The sequence below is a fragment of the Bison bison genome, unplaced genomic scaffold (genome assembly GCF_000754665.1).
Source record: "Bison bison bison isolate TAMUID 2011002044 unplaced genomic scaffold, Bison_UMD1.0 scf7180017864495, whole genome shotgun sequence".
NCBI lineage: Eukaryota > Metazoa > Chordata > Mammalia > Artiodactyla > Bovidae > Bison > Bison bison.
In genome coordinates this window covers 12017920-12038621 of record NW_011495054.1, presented here as the reverse complement: position 1 = coordinate 12038621, position 20702 = coordinate 12017920, and the positions used below count along the sequence as shown (strand labels likewise).

At 50.8% G+C, this 20702-nt stretch overlaps 2 protein-coding genes across 4 annotated transcripts in view; both read left to right on the top strand.

Moving 5' to 3' along the window:
• NIPSNAP1 (nipsnap homolog 1 (C. elegans)) overlaps positions 1-15450 on the top strand; it is a 15767-nt gene extending 317 nt beyond the window's left edge. The window contains exons 2-10 of the mRNA XM_010828741.1: positions 7077-7204; positions 7387-7432; positions 7655-7749; positions 9848-9918; positions 10075-10215; positions 10489-10520; positions 10858-10952; positions 12105-12188; positions 13762-15450. Of these exons, the coding sequence (XP_010827043.1) occupies positions 7077-7204; positions 7387-7432; positions 7655-7749; positions 9848-9918; positions 10075-10215; positions 10489-10520; positions 10858-10952; positions 12105-12188; positions 13762-13826 (757 nt within the window). The 3' untranslated portion in view covers positions 13827-15450. The remainder of the gene's footprint in view (positions 1-7076; positions 7205-7386; positions 7433-7654; positions 7750-9847; positions 9919-10074; positions 10216-10488; positions 10521-10857; positions 10953-12104; positions 12189-13761) is intronic.
• A 1025-nt stretch (positions 15451-16475) lies between these two features.
• The window catches only part of THOC5 (THO complex 5), a 30971-nt gene continuing 26744 nt past the window's right edge, over positions 16476-20702 (top strand). For 2 of the 3 annotated variants that reach the window (XM_010828739.1, XM_010828737.1), the window contains exons 1-3: positions 16477-16591; positions 17251-17363; positions 18216-18347. In XM_010828739.1, the coding sequence (XP_010827041.1) occupies positions 18252-18347 (96 nt within the window). In that variant the 5' untranslated portion in view covers positions 16477-16591; positions 17251-17363; positions 18216-18251. Of the gene's footprint in view, positions 16592-17250; positions 17364-18215; positions 18348-20702 lie in introns of all 3 variants that reach the window. The other variant, XM_010828738.1, reaches the window with a different exon arrangement.

Here is a 20702-nt window from a genome sequence, read left to right as displayed (position 1 = left end):
CGCGAGAGTGGGAGCCAGGGTCTGGGCCTGGGGGATGGGCAGAGACTCGGGCTTGCAGTCTAATGGTTAGAGGCCGAGGGCGAATCTCTAAGCCTGAGGAGGAGGTCTGGGCAAAGAATGGGGGAGGTGGGAAAGGTGGGCGCAGGGTCTTTGCCCTGCTAGGTACTTGGCTCTGGGCAGAGACTGAAGGACTGGGTGAATGGGAGGGGTAGGCCGTGGGGCGTGGGGAGTGGGAACTGGCAGAGGGCGGGAGCAGTGGCCCTTTCCCTGGCCTTTGCGGTGGTTGTGAGATGGGCACCCCGGGGGACTTCTACGACAGGCAGCTCCTCCCTCGGTTAGTTCTGGGGGTCAGAGGTATGGGGAGCCATGGAGATTCCCAAGGGCCATGGCTGCACAGATCCTTGGCTTCCCAACCATAAACAGCACAAGGGAAGCAAAGGAAGCCTGAGAAAGGGTGGGAGTTCCCAAGGTCACTCCCCCTGCCGTCCTGAGGCAGCACCGAGTCTGGACCCGGGCTTCCTGACACCCCTGTGGTCCTTGCGCCACAACTGGTGGCCTTCTGGGGGAGGGAGGCTGGTTGGACCCGGCCCAGAGCCTGGTCTTTTGTTTGGTCCCTCCTCTGGGCCTCCCTGACTGGCCCTGGGCGGCCCCGCCCTCCTCCCTCTGGCGCCCTGTTCTTCCCCCATCTCTGCTCTTCCCACCCTCTAAACAGTTGCCTGTCCCTCCCACTGGACCATCACCTCATCTTTCTGTTTCCCCAGCCCTTGGCTCAGGGCTCAGGACAGTGTGTGCTCAGGAAGATTTGCCAAAGAAGTGAGGACACCTGTCCCCCCACCTGTGGAAAGGAGGCAGGGGTCTGTCCTGCCCAGCAGCCTAGGTGTGAAGCTGTGAGTTCTGTTAGACCTTGTTGTGAGACGATACAGAGTGTTGTGCCGTGGAGTCGGGGAGGCTGGAGAAGAAGAGCCAGGCGTGTGCCTTCACCCCGGTGTTTAGTTCTTAAGTTGTGTCCAGCTCTGTTGCGACTCCTTGGATTGTAGCCCACCAGGCTCCTCTGTTCATGGGGTTATCCAGGCAAGAATACTGGAGTGGGTTGCCATTTCCTTCTCCAGCTTCCCCACCCACCCTGCTGTTATCGTTCAGTTGCTAAGTTGTGCGCGACTCTGAGACCCCATGGACTGCGAGACGCCAGGCCTCCCTGTCCTTCACTATCTCCCAGAGTTTGCTCAAACTCATATTCATTGAGTAAGTGATGCCATCCAACCATCTCATTCTCTGTCACCCCCTTCTCCTCCTGCCCTCAGTTCTTCCCAGCATCAGGGTCTTTTCCAGTGAGTCAGCTCTTCACATCAGACGGCCAAAGTATTGGAGCTTCAGCTTTAGCATCAGTCCTTCCAGTGAATATTCAGGGTTGATTGACTGGTTTGACGGCTCAGTAACTGGGGAGAAAGCTCACGACATGGAGAGAACCTAGAGTTTGCCTGGCACCTACACAGCCAACTCAGCCGTTTTCAGTGAGGTGACCTTGCATGAATTATTTGGCCTCTTGAAGTCTCAGATTCCTCATCTGTAAAATGGGGGTGAGAAAGTAGAATGATTTCACAGAGTTGTTGAGGATTAGCAGTCATGTGTGTAAGGTACCCAGCGCTTGGTGAACTTGTAACAAATGTTGCCCCTTGCCCAAGCCTATGTCTCAAGCAATGTCTTCATGAGTCCCTTATAATGTCAGGGCTGAAGGGGCTTTGGGAAGGTCATGTTCTGTGATCCCCTCATTTTCCAGATGAGGAAATCCAAGCTGGGGGCAGGACCTCACTTCCCTAGCCTTACAGAACTGGTTGGTGGTAGAGCCAGAACATCAGGAGGCCACAGGAGGAACATAAGCCGTGTAGGCAGCCTGCTGCTCTGTTATCTTGGACGAGGTGCTGAACCTCTAGGGCCCTTGGTCTCCTTCTCTCTGAAGTAGGACTGGAGGTCTCTGCCAGGTGTTTTTTGCAGGATTGCTGTGACGGTGCTTGGATTCATACTTGCAGTGTCTCAAGGACTGCTGCGAAGTTACCTGTGCCCTGGTTCCCACCTTGGATACCTGTCTGCCCCATCTCTCTGGAGTCCCTTAGAGGGGCCCTCTGGCCTCTTGAGCTCAGAGTGGGGCTTTGAAGTCAGATGGACCTGGATTGGAATCCTCTTGGCCATTGGTTAATTGTCCTTGAATAAGGCCTGGTACATCTCTGGGCCTCATTTTTCTCTATTTTGTTTTTGGTTTTGTTTGTTTTTGAGCCTCATTTTTCTCAAAAACATATTGTGAAGATCAGTTCTCAGCGCATAGTAAGTGCTCAATATGCAGCAGTTGTTACTGCTACATCAGTAGTCCTGTTGTTAAAAGGACTTTAGTTCTTCCTGTATGTCTTCTAAAGACATAATTGTGTGTGTGTGTGTGTGTGTGTGTGTGTGTGTGTGTGTGTGAGTTACTCAGTCGTCTCCAACTCTTTGTGACCCCATGGACTGTAGCCCACCAGGCTCCCCTGTCCATGGAATTTCCAGGCAAGAATACTGGAATGGGTAGTCATTCCCTTCTCAGGGATCTTCCCGACCCAGGGATCGAACCCAGGTCTCCTGCATTGCAGGCAGACTCTTCACTGCCTGAGCCCCCAGGGAAGCCCGAAAACATGCTTGTGGAGCAGTAAACTGAAACGTGGCCCCTTTCTAAAGTCAGCCGACTCCAGATAGAAGAGTGTTTGAGAGTGTGCGTAGAGCCAAACTTGCTAGCATATCAATCCAGGACATTCCGGAGCAGTTTCATGTGGGGTGGCACCAGACCACTATCCCTGTTGAGAGTGCCAGTGTGTCTCCAAAGTTCTCATCTGGGGCAGACATTTGTTGAACAGCTCCCAGGCTAAAAGCGTTGTGCTGGGTACCCTAGCGGGTAGAGAATGTCCGCTCCAGGCTGAGGGGGAAATAGGAGAGGTGGGCTTTTTGTTTGTTTTTTGGCCACGCAGCGTGTGGGAACTTAGTTACCCAGGGATCTAATCCGCACCCCCTGCACTGCTGGAAGTCCCAGGAGAAGTGTTTTTATGGAAGGGGTTGAACTGGTTTTTCTGGGCCTAAGGGGCATTCTTAGTATAGTTTAGATAGCAGAATCGTTGGTGTTTCTGGGATAATTTACTGAGATTACATGAAAAAAGAAAGAAATTGGGACTACCTTAGAGCAGTGATCCTTAAGCCTGAGCATGCGTCAGAATCCCCTGGCAGACTTGTTAAAACCCAGATTGCTATGCCTGCCCCCGGAAGTTTCTGTTGCAGTGGTTCTGGGTGGAGCTGGAAAAGCCTTAACAAGTTCTTGCTGCTGCTGCTGCTGCTAAGTCACTTCAGTCATGTCTGACTCTGTGCGACCCCATAGATGGCTAACAAGTTCTTAGGTGATGCTAATGATAGGGAATCTTGGATTGGTGGTCACCAAATTTAGAAGGGAAGTGGGGACTTCCTGACGGTCCAGTGATGAAGACTCCACACATCCACTGCGGGAGACTTGGGTTCAATCCTTGGCTGGGGATCTAAGAACCCACAAGCTGAGTGGGGCAGCCAAAAACAAATAAAAAAGAAAAATGTTTTTTAAAAAAGGAAATTGACTTGAAAGCTTGGCAAAATAGATTAGAGTAAGTGGAGACATCTAGCCTTGGTTTACGGGCATTAGGGAGCAATAGAAGATTTTCAAGTGGACAGATAGCATCACAACCGTGGTACTTCACAAAACCAACGGGCAGGTTAGGAAAAAAGAGGACAAGTGGGAGCTAGGAGATCAGTTAGGTAGGAACAGTGATACTAGATGCACTGCTGTGTCTGCCCTTTTCTCTGCAAGGCACATGAGGCTCAGAGAGGTGATGCTGAGCTGGGACTAGTCCTGGGTTTGTCCAGAACCTGTGCTCTTAAGCAGTAACTCTGCTGGTGGTGGTGGGGATACAAAGGGGCCCTGCATCCCGAGTCCACACGGAGCCCGGGTCCACCCTCTCTCTGCTTTCCTACCTCCCAGATGTCATCATTTTCATGCAGCTCTGTCTTAGCTCCCCCACACTCCTTCACTCTTTCCCCCGGCGTGGGCTGAGCGTGTGCCGCGTGCCCAGCGCTCTTCCAGGCCCTGGGGAGACAGCAGGGATGCACAGGAGAGAGAGCATCGCAGGCTACATGGGGCTGCTGCCAGTGGGAGACGGCAGACGGCACATACTGAACCCCCAAATTCTACAGTGTGTTAGAAGGAGCTGTGGAAAAAGTAGGGAGCAGTGTGAGAAGGGTTGGGGAGCTCAAGGACAGGAGGATGTTGTGATTTCATTGAAAAAGTGAAATTTGAATTCTTGAAATGTGAACCTACAGATGCTAGCTTCAAGTTCAGACCTTGCTCTGGGATCTTCTTGGGACCTGCAGAAAAGATCTTTGGACATAGGCTGCGCCGCCCTGCTCTTTTGACACGTGGGGAAACCGAGATGTGGAGGCAGGAAAGAGGAGGTGGGAAGAGTTGGGAGCTCCCGGACACTCCCCAGCACCCAGGTTCCAGGCTCTCTCTCCAGGGCTGGCCACTTGGCTGTTTATCCTGGTCAATGCTGATGTTAATAAATTACTCAAGGCCCAGTCCTGGAGCAAAGGTCTTGATTGACAAAGAGTAGGAGTTGCTGTCCTCTCTGTCACCACCCCTTCCAGGGGACACAGCCTCTCTACATTCAAACCAAAGGTCAGGTCCCTCTACCAGTGGCTTTGCTAAAAAACACCTGCTTCTTTATAGTATCTCCCTGATGCTAGTTCCCCCGGTTGGTACCTGACCTGAGGGTGGAGCTGGCTTTAGAGGAAAGAGCTCTGGGCTCTTGCCAGAGCTCTCTGTCCCAATTTGCTGTGTGGTCTGGGACAAGTTTCTTAACCCTCCCACCCAGGACCTTCTATTTTCTTATCTCAAAAATGGGGATATGAATAGTATTAACGTTATACTCTCGTTGTATAGATTCAGCGGGATCCTGGTACTGACAAGCTGATCATGGGTCCCTGGCAGAGGCTATCCTCAGCCAGTGTGAGCCACAGTGAGGCTCCCTTATTCTGGTCCCCAGTTTCCGCAGACCACATTGGCCATCTGATGACAACTGTCTTTTTTTTTTAATTAAAAATTTTAAAACATTCAAGTGTAGAGTTTGCCTGGTGGCTCAGATGGTAAAGAATCTGCCTGCAATGCATGAGACCCAGGTTCAATCACTGGGTCAGGAAGATCCCCTGGAAAAAGGAATGGCTTTATTTTTACATATACATATACTGTTAATGGCTTTATATATATATACTTTTAATGGCTTTATATATATATATACACACTTTTAATGGCTTTATATATATATATATATATTCTTTTTCAGATTTTTTTGTTTTTTGACTGCCAGGTATACGGGATCTTAGTTCCCTGACCAGGGATCAAACCCTAGCCCCCTGAAGTGGAAGTTCAGAGTCTTAACCACTGGACCACCAGGGAAGTTTGTGTCTTTTTGTTTTTGATGAAGCAGTACACACAACAATAGAAAGCCTATGAATTCATAAATATTTAAAAGTTTTTTCTTTTAGCTTTACAAAAAATTATCATGAATAACGAAAAGTTTAACCATCTTCCTCTTCCCTCTCCCAGGTAAGCAGTATTAACGGCGTGGGGCTGAGAGTTCCCCAGTGGCCTGGTTAGGACTCAATGCTTTCACTGCTGTGACCCAGGTTCATTCCCTGGTCAAGGAACTAGGATCCTGCAGGCCGCCTGGCATGGCCAAAACCAAACAAACCAACAAAAAAACAGTTTGGAACAAATCCTTAATTATCTTTCCTCTGTGCTCATACAAATATATCGTCATTTTTAAGATGCTGTTCAGATTTTATCAGTCCCAGTGCTCAATTCATATTTTGCAGAAAAGCAATACTTTGATTTGCAAGACATTTATTCTAGCCACAAAAAAGGCTCAAAAAAGAAGAGAATTTGCTGATGGGGCCCCCACAGCCAGGCTCCTGGGCTGGAACTCATCTAGCAGGAGGCTGGTGTTTCAGGCCTGGCTACAAGCCTCACCACTGCTGCTAAGTAAGATGATTTATCACCTCTGGCAGCCTAAACATAACCCCACCCCCGCTGGGACCTTGTGTGGGGGAGTGCAGTTGTAATCTGGCAGGACCTGGTGATTGGTCCCCCTGCTCTGAACAAGGCATGTCATTCATTCATTCAGCAACGTGCACAGGGCAGGAATTTGTCAATTAAGTGTTGGCCGAATAAATGAATGAATCTTGCCTCCTGATGCCTTTGACCCCCCTCTATCTGCCTTTATCTGCCAAACCAGCCCTGGAGATTTGGAAACTGTCCAGATCACCTCCATTGGAGAGCTCACCCAGACTTCCAGGGGCCAAGTTCAGGCTCACTCATCTGGGCTCTCCCAGAGACCTCTGGCTGTAACTGTGTTCCAAGGTCCCCTTCTTTCAGCGGACTGTGACCTCCTCAAGGACAGGGCGTGCATGTCTTGGGCGCTCCATCTGTGGGGGCCGGCATCAGGCCCGGGCCAGGTGTAGTGTGAGCGCTGGGGAGGACCGTGGGTGCAGGCTTCTCGTCAGAGGGGACAGAAATTGCAAAGAAAGCACAGAGTGAAAGCATCTGGTGTGTTCAGGGAGAGGCACACTTGGAGAGCAGGATACACAGGTAGGGGTGGAGCAGAGGGGAGGCCGCCAGGGTAAGTTGGGCTGTCCCAGGTTTTGGACACCAGGCAAGATGTGTTTGGGGTTCACCCTTTTGGCAAGGGATACAGTTGCAGGGTCCAAGTGGAGGACCTCTTGGAAGGGGGTGAAGGGGAGGCAGGGAGGCTGGAGAGAGGCGGGAGTGGGGCTGCCTCCCCTGGCCTCCTGAGGCTCTGCAGAGTTTCAAGAAGCGAACTGGGCAGCCAGGATCCCCGTGGCTGGCTCCAATGACATGAAATCCGCTGGAGCTGCCATGGGATTCCATGGCCCCATTCCCAGAAAAGTGTGTCACCAGCCTCGGGGAGCAAGGCTTCTGGGCAGATGGAAGCAGGTCCCCCTTGAACTCTTCTGTCCCGCAGCTTCTATTCCAAGGACAACGAAGGCAGCTGGTTCCGGTCCCTCTTCGTACACAAGGTGGACCCCCGGAAGGACGCCCACTCCACGCTGCTGTCCAAGAAGGAGACCAGCAACCTCTATAAGATCCAGTGTGAGTGGCTGTGGAGTCGGCCAACCTGCCTTCCCGGGGCCTGCGAGGCTCCTGCTGGGGACTTGAAGAGGAGCCTCTTCAAGTGCTGGGAGCCCAGGCCCTGTGGGGCTACCCCCATCCCAGCTTCCCACAGACACCCCCTCCCCGTCACTTCACCTCCCGTTCTCTGTCCTCTGTCTCAGTTCACAATGTGAAGCCCGAGTGTCTGGACGCCTACAACAGCCTGACGTGAGTGAGCCTAACCCTCCCGTCCCCGCCCCTGCCTGGATGGGGGACTCTGTCCCAGCCCTGTTCTCTGTGCACAAATCCGGGGGCTGTAGACTTCAGAGCCACACATCCTGTGTGGCCTCTGCATGTTAGTGTCCTGAGGGCCTGAGTCGGAAGCCTTAACCCAGGGGCTCTGGGGGCTGGTGTGAGCCCTCCCCCTCTCTGTGCCCCTACCACCCACAGGGAGGCTGTGCTGCCCAAGCTGCACCTGGATGAGGACTACCCCTGCTCGCTCGTGGGCAACTGGAACACGTGGTACGGGGAGCAGGACCAGGCAGGTGAGCTGCCCACCCCCCAGCACAGATGGCTGCCCTCCACGCCCCCCGCACAGTGGTGCCCAGGGGGGTCCTTCTCAGTGCAGTCCTCGTGGGCTTTCTCCCCTGCTCATATCTGTGATGGCTCCCTCTGCCCTTGGGGTGGCCCACGAGGCTCTTGAGCCCTTCCTTGCCCTGCCTCGGGTCTCCTCTCACCACGTCTTCCTGCTCACTGCATCATCCCACCCCGGACTCCTTTCCGTTCGTCAAGTGGACAGGTTTTCCCTCTAGTTCCAGGCTGCTGTTCCCCGTTTCATCAGCCTGAAGCTCTTTCTCCCTGGCCTCCTTTTCTTGGCTCACTCCTCTACTCACCTTTTATTTTGGTGTAGATATCACCTCCTCCTGGAGGCCTCCCCTGATTCCCTCCACCCGAGCTGGGTGAGGCAGCTCTCCCGTCTCCCCAGGCCCCAGGACTTGCCTCTCCACAGCCTTGACCATGTGCCCTGTTGTGTCTGCCTCCCAGCGGACAGGGCCCCTGCCTGTCTGTCTTCACCACAGAATCCCCAGGATGCCATGCATATTTATGGAATGAACAGGGCCTCTTGTCTGAGCTGGTTCCGTGCAGCTTCAGGAATACCCCAGCAGGCTCCATCCCATGTCGGTTGGCACCAGCTGTGAGGACCCACACATGAATTTGGTTCACTCACAGCGTCCCAGCCACTCCAAGGGGCCTTGGCGTTTAGATCTGTGCTGTCCCGGGAGGTAACCACTAACCACATGCAGCTATTTAAGTTTAAATTGGGTAAAGTTAAATAAGAAAAATTCAGTTCCCCAGTCAACAGAAGCCACATTTCAAGTGCCCATTGATAGAAATATGTGACTCATGGCTACCACCTTGGTTGGCACAGCTGTGGAACTTTTCCATCATAGTCGAGAGTCCTTTCAGACAGTGCTGATTAGACTGCAGGTAGCACAGGGAGCTCCTCTGGCCCTGACAGAAGGTCCTCTATGCTTCCCTTGAATGCTCCCAGCAATGGGGAGCTCACTGTCTCACAAACCAACCTATCTCATCCTTCAATTGCCCTGATAATAGGATTTTTTTTTTAATCTGTGATCTGCAGTTAGGTAGATTCTCTTAATCATTTATTCTGTTTCAGTAATCATTGACACATTGATAGTGGGGTAAGAAAAAGCCGACTGTCTTCCATCGCACCCCTTACAGCTTTCCCATCTTTAGGTACAACTTAATCAGTTTCTGCAGTACTTCTTGGATTCTCCTACGTATTTGCTAATTGAGAAATGAACTTTGAGTAATGAGAGCTTGAATTTTAAAGCATGTCTATATTTTGGGTGTCTTGAAGGGTTGTGCACCTTGTAGAATCAGGTGGGGAACAGACTCCCTGAGGAATCCACATTTTAATGAATTTGTAAGAACCAAGTACAGAGGCTGTGATAAAAAAAACTGCAAATGGCACAAAGAATTTTCATTGGAACGTAAGCCTTCCTCCTGCTCGAGATCCCAAAGCCTCAGTTCTCTGGCCCAAGGGCATCTCCTGTCACAATCTCTCGGGTCTCCACTGAGAGATGGTGCACAGCCCAGCATCTCTGGATATGTCCCTCCCTGCCTAAACACACATGGTAGCATACTGCACGGGCTGTTCTGTTCCTTGGTTTCACTTTCAATTCACTGTCCTGGAGTAATCCATCTCAGCCTACCTGCCCCTTCCTTTGACCCAGCCTACCCCTCACAGACCTGCTATGAGGTCAGCTTTCACATGCCACAGCTCCTAGGGTATAAGTTCACTCTGATCCTCTTCTTGTTGCTCTTTAAGGAAGATTGGGTGGGTGCCTTATTCTCAAGATGAGGACATTGAGGCCTAGAGGGGTCAAAGGCCACTTGGCAGAGCTGCAGCTCAAACCCTAGTCTCCTAGGCTTGTGTCTGGGGTTTCCCCTACCCAGCACTGCCCCTGGCAAGGCAAAGGAACTCAGAGAGTCTTGATGCTACAGAGAACTGGCTGGAGGCTCCTCCTATCACATACACATGGAGCTTGGTGGGCGCAGAGCAGGGCAGGGTCCGCGCAGCCCCCTGACCTGTGCCTTCCTCCCTGTCCCCACAAACAGTACACCTATGGCGATTCTCAGGGGGCTACCCAGCCCTCATGGACTGCATGAACAAGCTCAAGAACAACAAGGTACGTGGGCATCCACTCGGCTCACCTCTCCGGGTGCTGGTTCTGACTCAGCCCTGTGTTGGGGGCTGCCTCCGCCACCCCCTGGGGCACACCGCTGGGGGGTGGGGCACTTCCTGGCTGCTGTGCCCAGCTCGCCTGGCCCCACCCCACCCGCAGGAGTACCTGGAGTTCCGAAAGGAGCGGAGCCAGATGTTGCTGTCCAGGAGAAACCAGCTGCTCCTCGAGTTCAGCTTCTGGAATGAGCCACAGCCTAGAGCCGGCCCCAACATCTACGAGCTGAGGACGTACAAGCTCAAGGTGCCTCCCCCTCCCTGCAGCAGTGTGCTGTCCCGGGAGCCTGAGAGGTGGGGGGTGGGCCCAGTGCCCCAGCACCTGGACTGGGGCTTCTGGCCTCAGAAGAGGTGTGTATGCACGTGTGCATACATGCATGCTCAGGGGTGAGTCAGGGCCCCTGCAGGAGGCCAGGCGGCCCCTGGAGCTGGAGAGACAGTTTCCCAGCCCCACCCAACAGTGAGGCTTGAAATCCCAGGTAGGGGCTCATTCCCACCCTCTGCTCTGGTTCTCTTTCAGCCAGGAACCATGATCGAGTGGGGGAACAACTGGTGAGTGGTCGTGCCAGGGGGTTGGGGGGACCCTGGTCACCTGGTGGGCCTCGTTTTCCGGGTGCTGTGGCAGAGAACACGGCATCCTCTGTGCCTCGTGGGTCCAGGAGCAGGCAACAATCCAACCAAGGGGATGAGGATCCTCTAGACGAATGGGGTAGAACACACAGCCAGCAGCCGCACCTCCGTCACCCAAGTCCCCGGTCGTCTCTGAGAGCCGAGGGCTCTACCCTGGGCTCCTCCCTTGATGTGTGACTGAGAAACCAGCCTGGGATCCCCACAGAGGGCCCTCTGCACCCGCCCTGGCCTTGGCCCCACACTCTTCTGCCATCCCCAGGGCTCGGGCCATCAAGTACCGGCAGGAGAACCAGGAGGCGGTGGGCGGCTTCTTCTCGCAGATAGGAGAGCTCTACGTCGTGCACCATCTCTGGGGTAGGCTGGGGACCCCCCAGGAGCCCTCCGTGGCCCCCTCCTTTCTCCACTGTCACTCTGTGTTGACACTGCGAATACATTAGTGTCCTTGTGGAGCTTACGTTCTAGCAGGGGGAGACACCACCTCAGACATAAACTAACAAAAAGGATAATTTCGGATTTTTACAAATCATCAAGGGACAGGGAGAAATAAGGAAGACAAACATGGGAAGCTTCACTGGCTTGAATAGACTAGAACATCTTTCTAAGGAGGTGAATGTAAGCTTAGCTACAGAATGAGGAGTCAGCTGCGAGCTGTCAGAGAACGGTATTCCAAGTGGAACAACATGTGCAAAGGCCCTGTGGCAGGGAAAGGCCTTCAGGGTTTTGAGGCATGCATAGGAGCCCAGGGTGGAGGGAGTGGGGAAGAGTGGGAAGATGGGGATTGGCCGGATTGCACTGGGTCTTGCAGGCCATGAAGATGAGCTGGGACTTATTCTAAATGCAACAGGAGACTGCTACAGCATTTTAAGCAGTGTGATATGACCCAGTTTGCATTCTAATGATTGTTCTGGCTGCCATGTGCTATGTTGAGAGCACTTTGTAGGGGAGCAAAAGAGGATGTGGGGCATCAGGAGATGGTTACACTAGCTCAGGTGGGAGAGGAGGCTGGCCTGGACAGTGAAGATGCTGAGAGGTCCACAGACTCAGTGGTCTGGAGGTGGATCCAGTGGGACCGGTGGATGAATTGTCTGCGTGGGGCGGGGAAAGACAGGAGACTCCAGGACTCCCGGACTCCTGCTTGAGTAGCTGTGTGTTGCTTAGTGAGACCCCTGGAGGGGCAGGTTGGAAGGGTCAGGAGTGTACATTTGGTCCTTGGAAGGATTACCTTTGAGACACTGACACATCTAAGTGGACAGCGGATACACTGTCAAGTGGATACATCAAGTGGACACTGGATATTTGAGTCCAGAACCTGAGGGAGAGTTCTGGGCTGGAGATATACATTTGGGAGTTGTCGGCAAATGTACTGATTGTCAAAGACGACAGCAGAAGCATCCGGGGAGGAAGAGACAGCAGGGTAGGGTTTGGGGCAATGGGAGGAGGGCCTCGTGCTGGGGACAGGCTCAGGTCCCCTGTGCCCCAGAAACGAGCCTAAGCCTTATCCCACAGCCTATAAAGACCTGCAGTCTCGGGAGGAGACCAGAAATGCTGCCTGGAGGAAGAGGGGCTGGGACGAAAATGTCTACTACACAGGTGAGCACCTCTTAGGAAGTCATCTGCCAAGAGCTCCATCTGAGGATGGAATCCCCTCTGTAAGGAGATCTAGCTTTACTTGATTACCTCTCCTGATGGGGAACTCACTTTCAGGACAGTGAGTTCATAGGTTCCTGTCCTGGTGGCATGCTCTACAGGATGCAGGCTGTCCTAGGTGAGTCCTCGAAGGGGCAGTAACCCAGCCAGGTGGTCTCTGCCTCAGAGAAGTGTTGTGGTTGACCACACAGTGTGACCTTGGGCCTGGTTTTTCACTTCACTGATGCTTTTCCTGCCTGTAGGATGCCGATGGTGATGGTGCCTCCCTCGAAGGGTTCCAGGAGCTAATTTATAAAATTATAGCCCAGACTCCAGCACAGAGGAAGCACAATTTTTTTCAAGCAAGTTTTTTGCTTATGGCATTTGCCACTCTGCTGGGACTCTTGAGAACCACCTGGAACCAGTACATGCTGATTGAGCCCTCACTATGTGCCGTGGTGGGAGGGGGTCAGGAAGTGCAGAAAGAACAGGAGCCTGTTTTCTCCTGAAGGAATTTACAGTTGAGCTTGCACACTGACCAGCTGGTAAATGCATCTCCTGATGAGTAAGCGGGAGCCTTGTTTTTCTCAGTGTGGTCCAGGATGACAGTGTCATCCTCCCCTGAAAGCTTGTTAAAAATGCCCAAGCTCAACCTGCCGCCTCCCTCCCTCCCCATACACACTGAATCAGGATCTGCACTTGAACGAGAACTGTAGGAAATTTGGAAGCATGGTCAAGTTTAACAGCACTGAGCAGGAAGAAAGAGTCTGACTACCTGGGTGACCTTGGCTGACCCTCTCTGGACTGCAGTGTCCCCTGTAACACCTGTAACATGAGTCAGTTGAACTAAATCAGTGTTTTTCAAACCTCAGCCCCTTGGGGGACACCCTCACAGCTTGTGTCCTGCCAGTTTCCTTCTGCTGAAATTATTTTCTTGATCTCTTCCTTTGAATCCCCCTACCCCGTTCTTTCGGAGAAGGCAATGGCACCCCACTCCAGTACTCTTGCCTGGAAAATCCCATGGACGGAGGAGCCTGGTGGGCTGCAGTCCATGGGGTCGCTAAGAGTCGGACACGACTGAGCGACTTCACTTTCACTTTCATGCATTGGAGAAAGAAATGGCAACCTGCTCCAGTGTTCTTGCCTGGAGAATCCCAGGGACAGTGGAGCCTGATGGGCTGCCGTCTATGGGGTCGCAAAGAGTCGGACACGACTTAAGCGACTTAGCAGCAGCAGCAGCAACCCTGTTCTTTGCCTGGCTTTGTGCTAAGCAATAATATCTGTGAAGTCACTTTTACTAATAAACAATGCTCGTTTTTTTTTTTCCTTCAAATTTTGAAAGCTGCATTTTGTCATAACTTCAGTCCCCTCATATCCTATAACTTGGGAGATGTGGCTCTCTCCATAGGCCACTCCAGGAGAGCGGGGGACTTTAGCTATCTCAGCATCCCAGGCTTCCTCCTCCTTCTTCAAGGGACAGTTTGGGGGGGTTGGCTCACCTCCAGCCCATTCATGATCTCTGCCTCTCTCTCTGCAGTCCCCCTGGTGCGACACATGGAGTCTCGGATCATGATCCCTTTGAAGATCTCACCTCTCCAGTGATGCTGCTGCTGCCTCCATCTCCTCCCCCACTCTCCCTCAGGGTAGCCATGGACAGAGGAGCTCCCAGTTCTGCTGTCTTGGTTTTCTCTCCTACCCTATGGACTCTAGGGGGTTAGTGCTCAGGTCAGACAAGGGGGAGCTGAAGGATGATGGGGTTATGAAAACTTGCAGCCCTGCCCAGACCCTTCCCACCTTTCCTGCCCACCCTTTCCCCTGTGCAGGAAGCAGTTTTTAATTTCTCTGAACGGAACAGCAACCTTTTATGTCTTCTCACATTTCCTCCTCAGTTCATTTCAGTTCAGTCACTCAGTCGTGTCCAACTCTTTGCAACCCCATGGACTGCAGCACACCAGGCCTCCCTGTCCATCACCAACTCCCGGAGTTTACCCAAACTCATGTCTCTTGATTCAGTGATGCCATCCAACCATCTCATCCTCTGTTGTCCCCTTCTCCTGCCCTCAATCTTTCCCAGCATCAGGGTCTTTTCAGATGAGTCAGCCCTTCGCATCAGGTGGCCAAAGTATTGGAGTCTCAGCTTCAACATCAGTCCTTCCAATGAATACCAGGACTGATCTCCTTTAGGATGGACTGGTTGGGTCTCCTTGCAGTTCAAGGGACTCTCAAGTGTCTTCTCCAACACCACAGTTCAAAAGCATCAATTCGTCAGCGCTCAGCTTTCTTTATAGTCCAACTCTCACATCCATACATGACTACTGGAAAAATCATAGCCTTGACTAGACAGACTTTTCTTGGTAAAGTAATGTCTGTGCTTTTTAATATGCTGTCTAGGTTCCTCCTAAGATTCCCCATCTCAAGGTCACCAGTTCATAATCATCACTCTGGAAATCCTTAGATTAGCTTAAGTTGCACAAAAGGTAGTGTGTCCAGTGATTAAAGGTGGTCTGGGAGGAGGTTAGGCTAGGCCAGGCTCTCAGGAATTCCCTGGTCTCCACTGGGCCACCCACTTGCTGGACAGTCTGAGCCAAGACCCTCCTGCTGGAAGAAAGCCTAGAACTGCCTCAAGAAGCAAAAGGGAAAGCCCTCAAATTAGCTAAGTTGGCAGGATGTCCACATATTCCACCCAGAAAGGCTGAGAAAAGGAATGGGAGCTGAGAAGAATCTGCGGGAGGGAAACAGAATGGAACAGGAACCCAGAAGGCAGAACTTAGAACTCAAAACTTGGGTTTGAACTGAAGAATTTGGAATACAGAATGGGGAAGATAGAACAGAGGTGACACACGACCACTTGGGGAGGGGCTTCTAATACAAGACTGCTGGAGAGGTGCACCTCATGCTCCCCACATAAAGAGGCTGAGATCTTGAATGAGTTGTTCCAGCCCTTCTGTGTAGGGAGAGCCTCCTGCTCTCCCAACTGCTCTCCTACTAGCAGAGCTATGGGCTAGGTCTTCCCTCACCCCGAATTCCTTTTCTCCTTCTTCACAGCCTATCAGCCCTACCCTCATTCTCCTGGGCCATCGGGTGTGTGGAGTGGGGTCAGTGACTTTGGAGGCCTTCTCAGTGATCCCACACCTCACAAACCTCTGGGTAGCTTGATTCTGCCTCCCTTTCAAGGAAAACTTGTGCTGGAGTTGCTGATGGAACCAATTAAATATTTACTATAAACCATGATGTCTTTTCTTCATCTACAAGGAAATTTGGCAGGTGACCCCTCAGGCAAGGTCAGCCTCTCAGGTCCACCTGGCTCATCTGTCCCACTGGTAGGTATTGTGTTTCCCGAGATACTGTTGGGGAGGGCCTCCCACTAGGGCAGAAGGAACTGCACTGCATAACCAGGGGTTCGGTTTCTACCTTAAGTAGAACGTACTGAACCCCATCTGTACGATTCATACCAGGAGTAGAAAATACTTGAAGCTGTCAAATGCTGCATTAGATTTGCCTTGGTCAAAAAATGGGGGGAAAGGGCAGGTTAAGATGGGGTTAATGCCCTCTCCGACTTGCTGCCCTCGCTATTGTGGGATGTTCTACTGTAACTATGACAGTAGTTAAGAATCCAGGTTGCTGCTGCTGCTGCTAAGTCGCTTAAGTCGTGTCCGACTCTATGCGACCCCATAGACGGCAGCCCACCAGGCTCCCCCGTCCCTGGGATTCTCCAGGCAAGAACACTGGAGTGGGTTGCCATTCCTTTCTCCAACGCGTGAAAGTGAAGTCGCTCAGTCGTGTCCGACTCTTAGCGACCCCATGAACTGCAGCCTACCAGGCTCCTCCATCCATGGGATTTTCCAGGCAAGAGTACTGGAGTGGGGTGCCATTGCCTTCTCCGAAGAATCCAAGTTAGGGAAGCAAATTCACAAATGTTCAGATCATGGCACTACTACATTCTTGTGTTATCTTGGGCACACGACAAATTCATTTGACAGATACTTGGCAGGGCGCCTACTAGTTGCTGGGCATTGTTTTAGGCGCTGGGGACAGGATGAACGAGCCCTTATTTGAATTTAAAAAGTTCAAAGTGCAGGTCTGCCCTTAGAGCCTCGGTTTCCTGGTTTCAGTGGATAACGTGAGGCGGATAGCCGGCTGGGACCCGCCCAGACAACCCAGTTGCCGCCACCACGTTGTCCCCTTACAGCCCAGCAGCCGCCTGCACCGCCCGCCGGCGGTGTAGGGATCCTTCGCGCTCCGCTTCCGGCCTCCGCAGAAGACTTCCGGTCGGCCGCTCCTTCCTTCTGCTTCTCTATGGTGCTCAAGCCACAGAGTCCCGACGCCGGAAGTCGCACGCTCTCCGGGACGCGTCCGGGCGCCGTGTGGTGAGGAGGGGGCCGGGGCGGGGTGGGGCCAGGCGCGCTGGAACTGGGGAGTGGGCCGCGCGAGGACGTGCCCGGGCTCGGGTCTAACCCTGGTTCTCCGCCGTCATTCCCAGGGGACCCGGGCCGCTCGGCGCCGCGGTCTCAGTTTCCTCCTGTAGAGAATGTTGGCCGCAGCATCGTCAGGCCCCACAGTGCAGCCTCTAGAAAACGACCCCGAAGGTGGTGGTGGTAGCAGCTCACTTGTATTGTGCGCGTGCCTGTGCCAAGCACTCTTGACTGTGCTGTCAAAGTCAGGATTTCCCACACTTAACGCCGTTCGGGCCCCTTCTCTGTGGAAAATTAACTTATTTTTAACTGAGTCATTTTTTAAATTTAAATTTACTTTGAAAGAAAAATTTTAATCTCTATCACAAATAGAACACTTCTTTCACTGTCCTATGCAGGATGTAATGATAAAAAAAGATTAATCTATTGAACATGAAAAAGTTAGTGACTGTGATTAGATTTCAGGTATCTAAGGATCTGAGATAGAGTCCTTTCTTTAATAAAGGGACATTGGCATTTGTAGATGTTAAAGGCCAACCAAAGAAATGAGACGTTCTCTGTGAGGCAGCTAGAAGTTTCTAAAGAGAACTGACAGGAATTAACTTTCTCCATAGGTATTCAACATTATTAACCACTCGGGTACCATCTGAAGCCCAGCTCCCAGATCATCTTCACTCCCTTCCCCAGTGCAACGCCTCCTGTTTTAATGTCCACTACCACCCTGGAGGTAGGGACTGCTGTTCTCATTTGATCTATGAGGAAACAGATGCAGAGAAAAAGGAAGTGACTTGTCCCAGAACTCACAGTCATGAGATAGAGGAGTTGAGACTCAACTTGGGGCTTCTGTGACCGGACTCTCGGGAGACTTGGCTCCCTCATTAAGTGTTGGTGACAGATTTACTGGGATTGGGGGGATAGGGCTTCCCACCTCAGGGGTCTCTGGTGACAGTCGATAGAGGTAGCAGAGTGAGGATGCTTTGTGCTAGAGCCCCATGAAATGTCCGTTCCGTTCTTTTAAATTTTCAAGCCAACCGGGAGTTGAGGGCATCACCAGATGACACGGTAGCAAGACAACAAGACACAATAATGTAGTTACCCAGAGCACTGCTGTGGCGTGGGGTGGATCCAAGCTTTAGCATACTAGCTGTGTGATCTTGGACAAGTCATTCACCTTCCTGACCCTCAGTGTTCTCACCTGTAAGTGAGATGCTTGTTCGTGTCTGAGAGAATGGCACTTGTTCGTCTCTCAGAGAATCCTTGTTTTAAGAACCACATGAGAACATACCCTTAAAGTGCTTAGCTGAAGGTCCAGAGCACAATGATCAGTCAGTAGTACTGGGAAGAGGCTTATGTGCCTGGCTGAGGAGTTTGGTCAGTGGGGTGGCAATGAGGAAGACGAGTTCATTTTGAACAGACTGAGGGATGATTCCCCCTTTTACAGAGCTTTAGAGGGTTGATGACTTTTCTTGATTTACCGAGAGTATAAGCGGCCAGAACTGCTAGACAGACTTCAGTATTCTGACTCCAGGAAAATCTCCAGTTACAACTCCAGAAAAGCTTGAAAGCTTTCTCTTAACAGGTCTCTGCTGTTCCCTCCTGACTTCACCAAACAGCCATGTCATCAGAGTCAAGCAAAAAACGAAAGCCCAAAGTGATCCGAAGTGATGGAGCTCCAGCCGAAGGGAAGCGTACTCGTTCTGACACTGAGCAGGTGAGATCAGCCGGGGCTGCTGTACTGCTGAGAAATTTGCAACTTGGGGCCAAGCACCTGGCTGTGGGTTTGCAGCAGCTGAGGGTCATGGGCACAACCTCCCAGGTGGCCTCTGCTTGACCATGTGCCTGGAATTCTGTTGGCTCTTCAAGACTTAAGTATCCATGTCAGATTTGGCTGCAGTATCCCAACAATCAACAAGCCTATATAAGACATGATTAGTGGTTGGACAGAGAATGAATATTCTAGTATAGTGTGCGTCTCCAGCTTTCCTAATGGTCAGATGAAGACAGTCCATCCACAGCATGCCGCTAAGGCTTGGGAGATGTGCAGTCCTAGTCTGTTCCTGAGATGGTACCAGAACCATGTCCCCAAAGAACCTCTTTTATGGCCTGAGTGCTCTTGTGGTCAGCAAGGTTCTTCTTTTGCTGTTTCTCTATCCTTGAATCTGTCAAGCTGATTTATGACTTAACTAATTTTTTCTTTTCCATTATGATTTATTACAGGATGTTAAATATAGTTTCCTGTGCTATACAGTAGCACCTTGTTGTTTCATCATTCTGTGTGTAATAGTTTGTATCTGCTAATCCCAGTCCATCTTTCGCCGTGGCAACACAAATGTGTTCTCTGTGTCTGTGAATTTTAAGTTCTTTTGTCTCATATTTTAGATTCCATACATAAGTGATATCATATGGTACTTGTCATTTTCTGACCTACTTCATTGGGCATAACAATCTCTAGGTCCATTCTGGTTGCTGCCGATCTACATTCTTTCTTAAGCTAGGTATTGTTCCATTGTGTGTAAGTATATGTATGTGTGTATATGTATGCATGCATGCTCACTTAGTCATGGCCAACTCTTTGCAACCATAGACTATATCCCGCCAGGCTCCTCTGTCCATGGGATTCTCCAGGCAAAAATACTGGAGTGGGTAGCCATTCCCTCTCCAGGGGATCTTCCCAGGTCTCCTGAATTACAGGGAGATTCTTTACTGTCTGAGCCACCAGGGAAGCCAGTGTATATGTGTATGTATGTATATATGTGTGTGTATGTGTATATAAACACACCCCACATCTTCTTTATCCGTTCATCTGTTGAGGGACTCTTAGGTTGCCTCCATGTCTTGACTATTGTAAATAGTGCTGCTGTGAACATTAGTTCACAAAACTAGTTAAGAGTTTTGTCCCAATACATGCCCAGAAGTAGGGTTGCTGGATCATATGACAACCCTATTTTTAGTTTTTTGAGGAACCTCCATACTGTTTTCCATAGTGGCTGCACTAGATTACGTTCCATCAACAGTATAGGGGGAGTCACTTTTCTCCACACTCTGGCATCTCTTATTTGTAGACCTTTTAAGGATGTCTGTTACGACCCTTGTGAGGTATGCTTCATTGTAGTTTTCATATGCATTTTTCTAATAATTAGCAGTGTTGAGCATCTTTTCACGTGCCTATTGACCATCTGTATGTCTTCTTTGGAGAAATATCTGTGCAAGTCTTCTGCCCAGTTTTTGATTGGGTCTTTTGTTGTTGTTACTGAGTTGTATGAACTAATATATATTTTGGAAACTAAGCCTTTGTTGATTGCAATGTTTGCAAATATTTTCTCCCAGTCCATAGGTTGTGTGACTTAACTATATTGATTGATTGTGGGGTTTTTTTTAAACTAGAGTAAAACATACCAGCTTCAGTTTAAATAGAAGATGATGCTTTCTTCAGATTTAGGAAATTAAAATTAAGAACTTTTAGAGACACCAAGGGAATATTTCATGCAAAGATGGGCTCAATAAAGGACAGAAATGCTATGGACCTAATAAAAGCGGAAGATATTAAGAAGAGGTGGCAAGAATACACAGAAGAACTGTACAAAAAGTATCTTCACAACCAAGATAATCACGATGATGTGGTCACTTACCTAGAGCCAGACATCCTGGAATGTGAAGTCAAGTGGGCCTTAGAAAGCATCACTATGAACAAAGCTAGTGGAGGTGATGGAATTCCAGTTGAGCTATTTCAAATCCTGGAAGATGATGCTGTGAAAGTGCTGCACTCAGTATGCCAGCAAATATGGAAAACTCAGCAGTGGCCACAGGACGGGAAAAGGTCAGTTTTCATTCCACTCCCAAAGAAAGGCAGTGCCAAAGAATGCTCAAACTACCGCACAATTGCACTCATCTCACATGCTAGTAAAGTAATGCTCAAAATTCTCCAAGCCAGGCTTCAGTAACATGTGAACCGTGAACTTCCTGATGTTCCAGCTGGTTTTAGAAAAGGCAGAGGAACAAAGGCAGAGATCAAATTGCCAACATCTGCTGGATCATGGAAAAAGCAAGAGAGTTCCAGAAAAACATC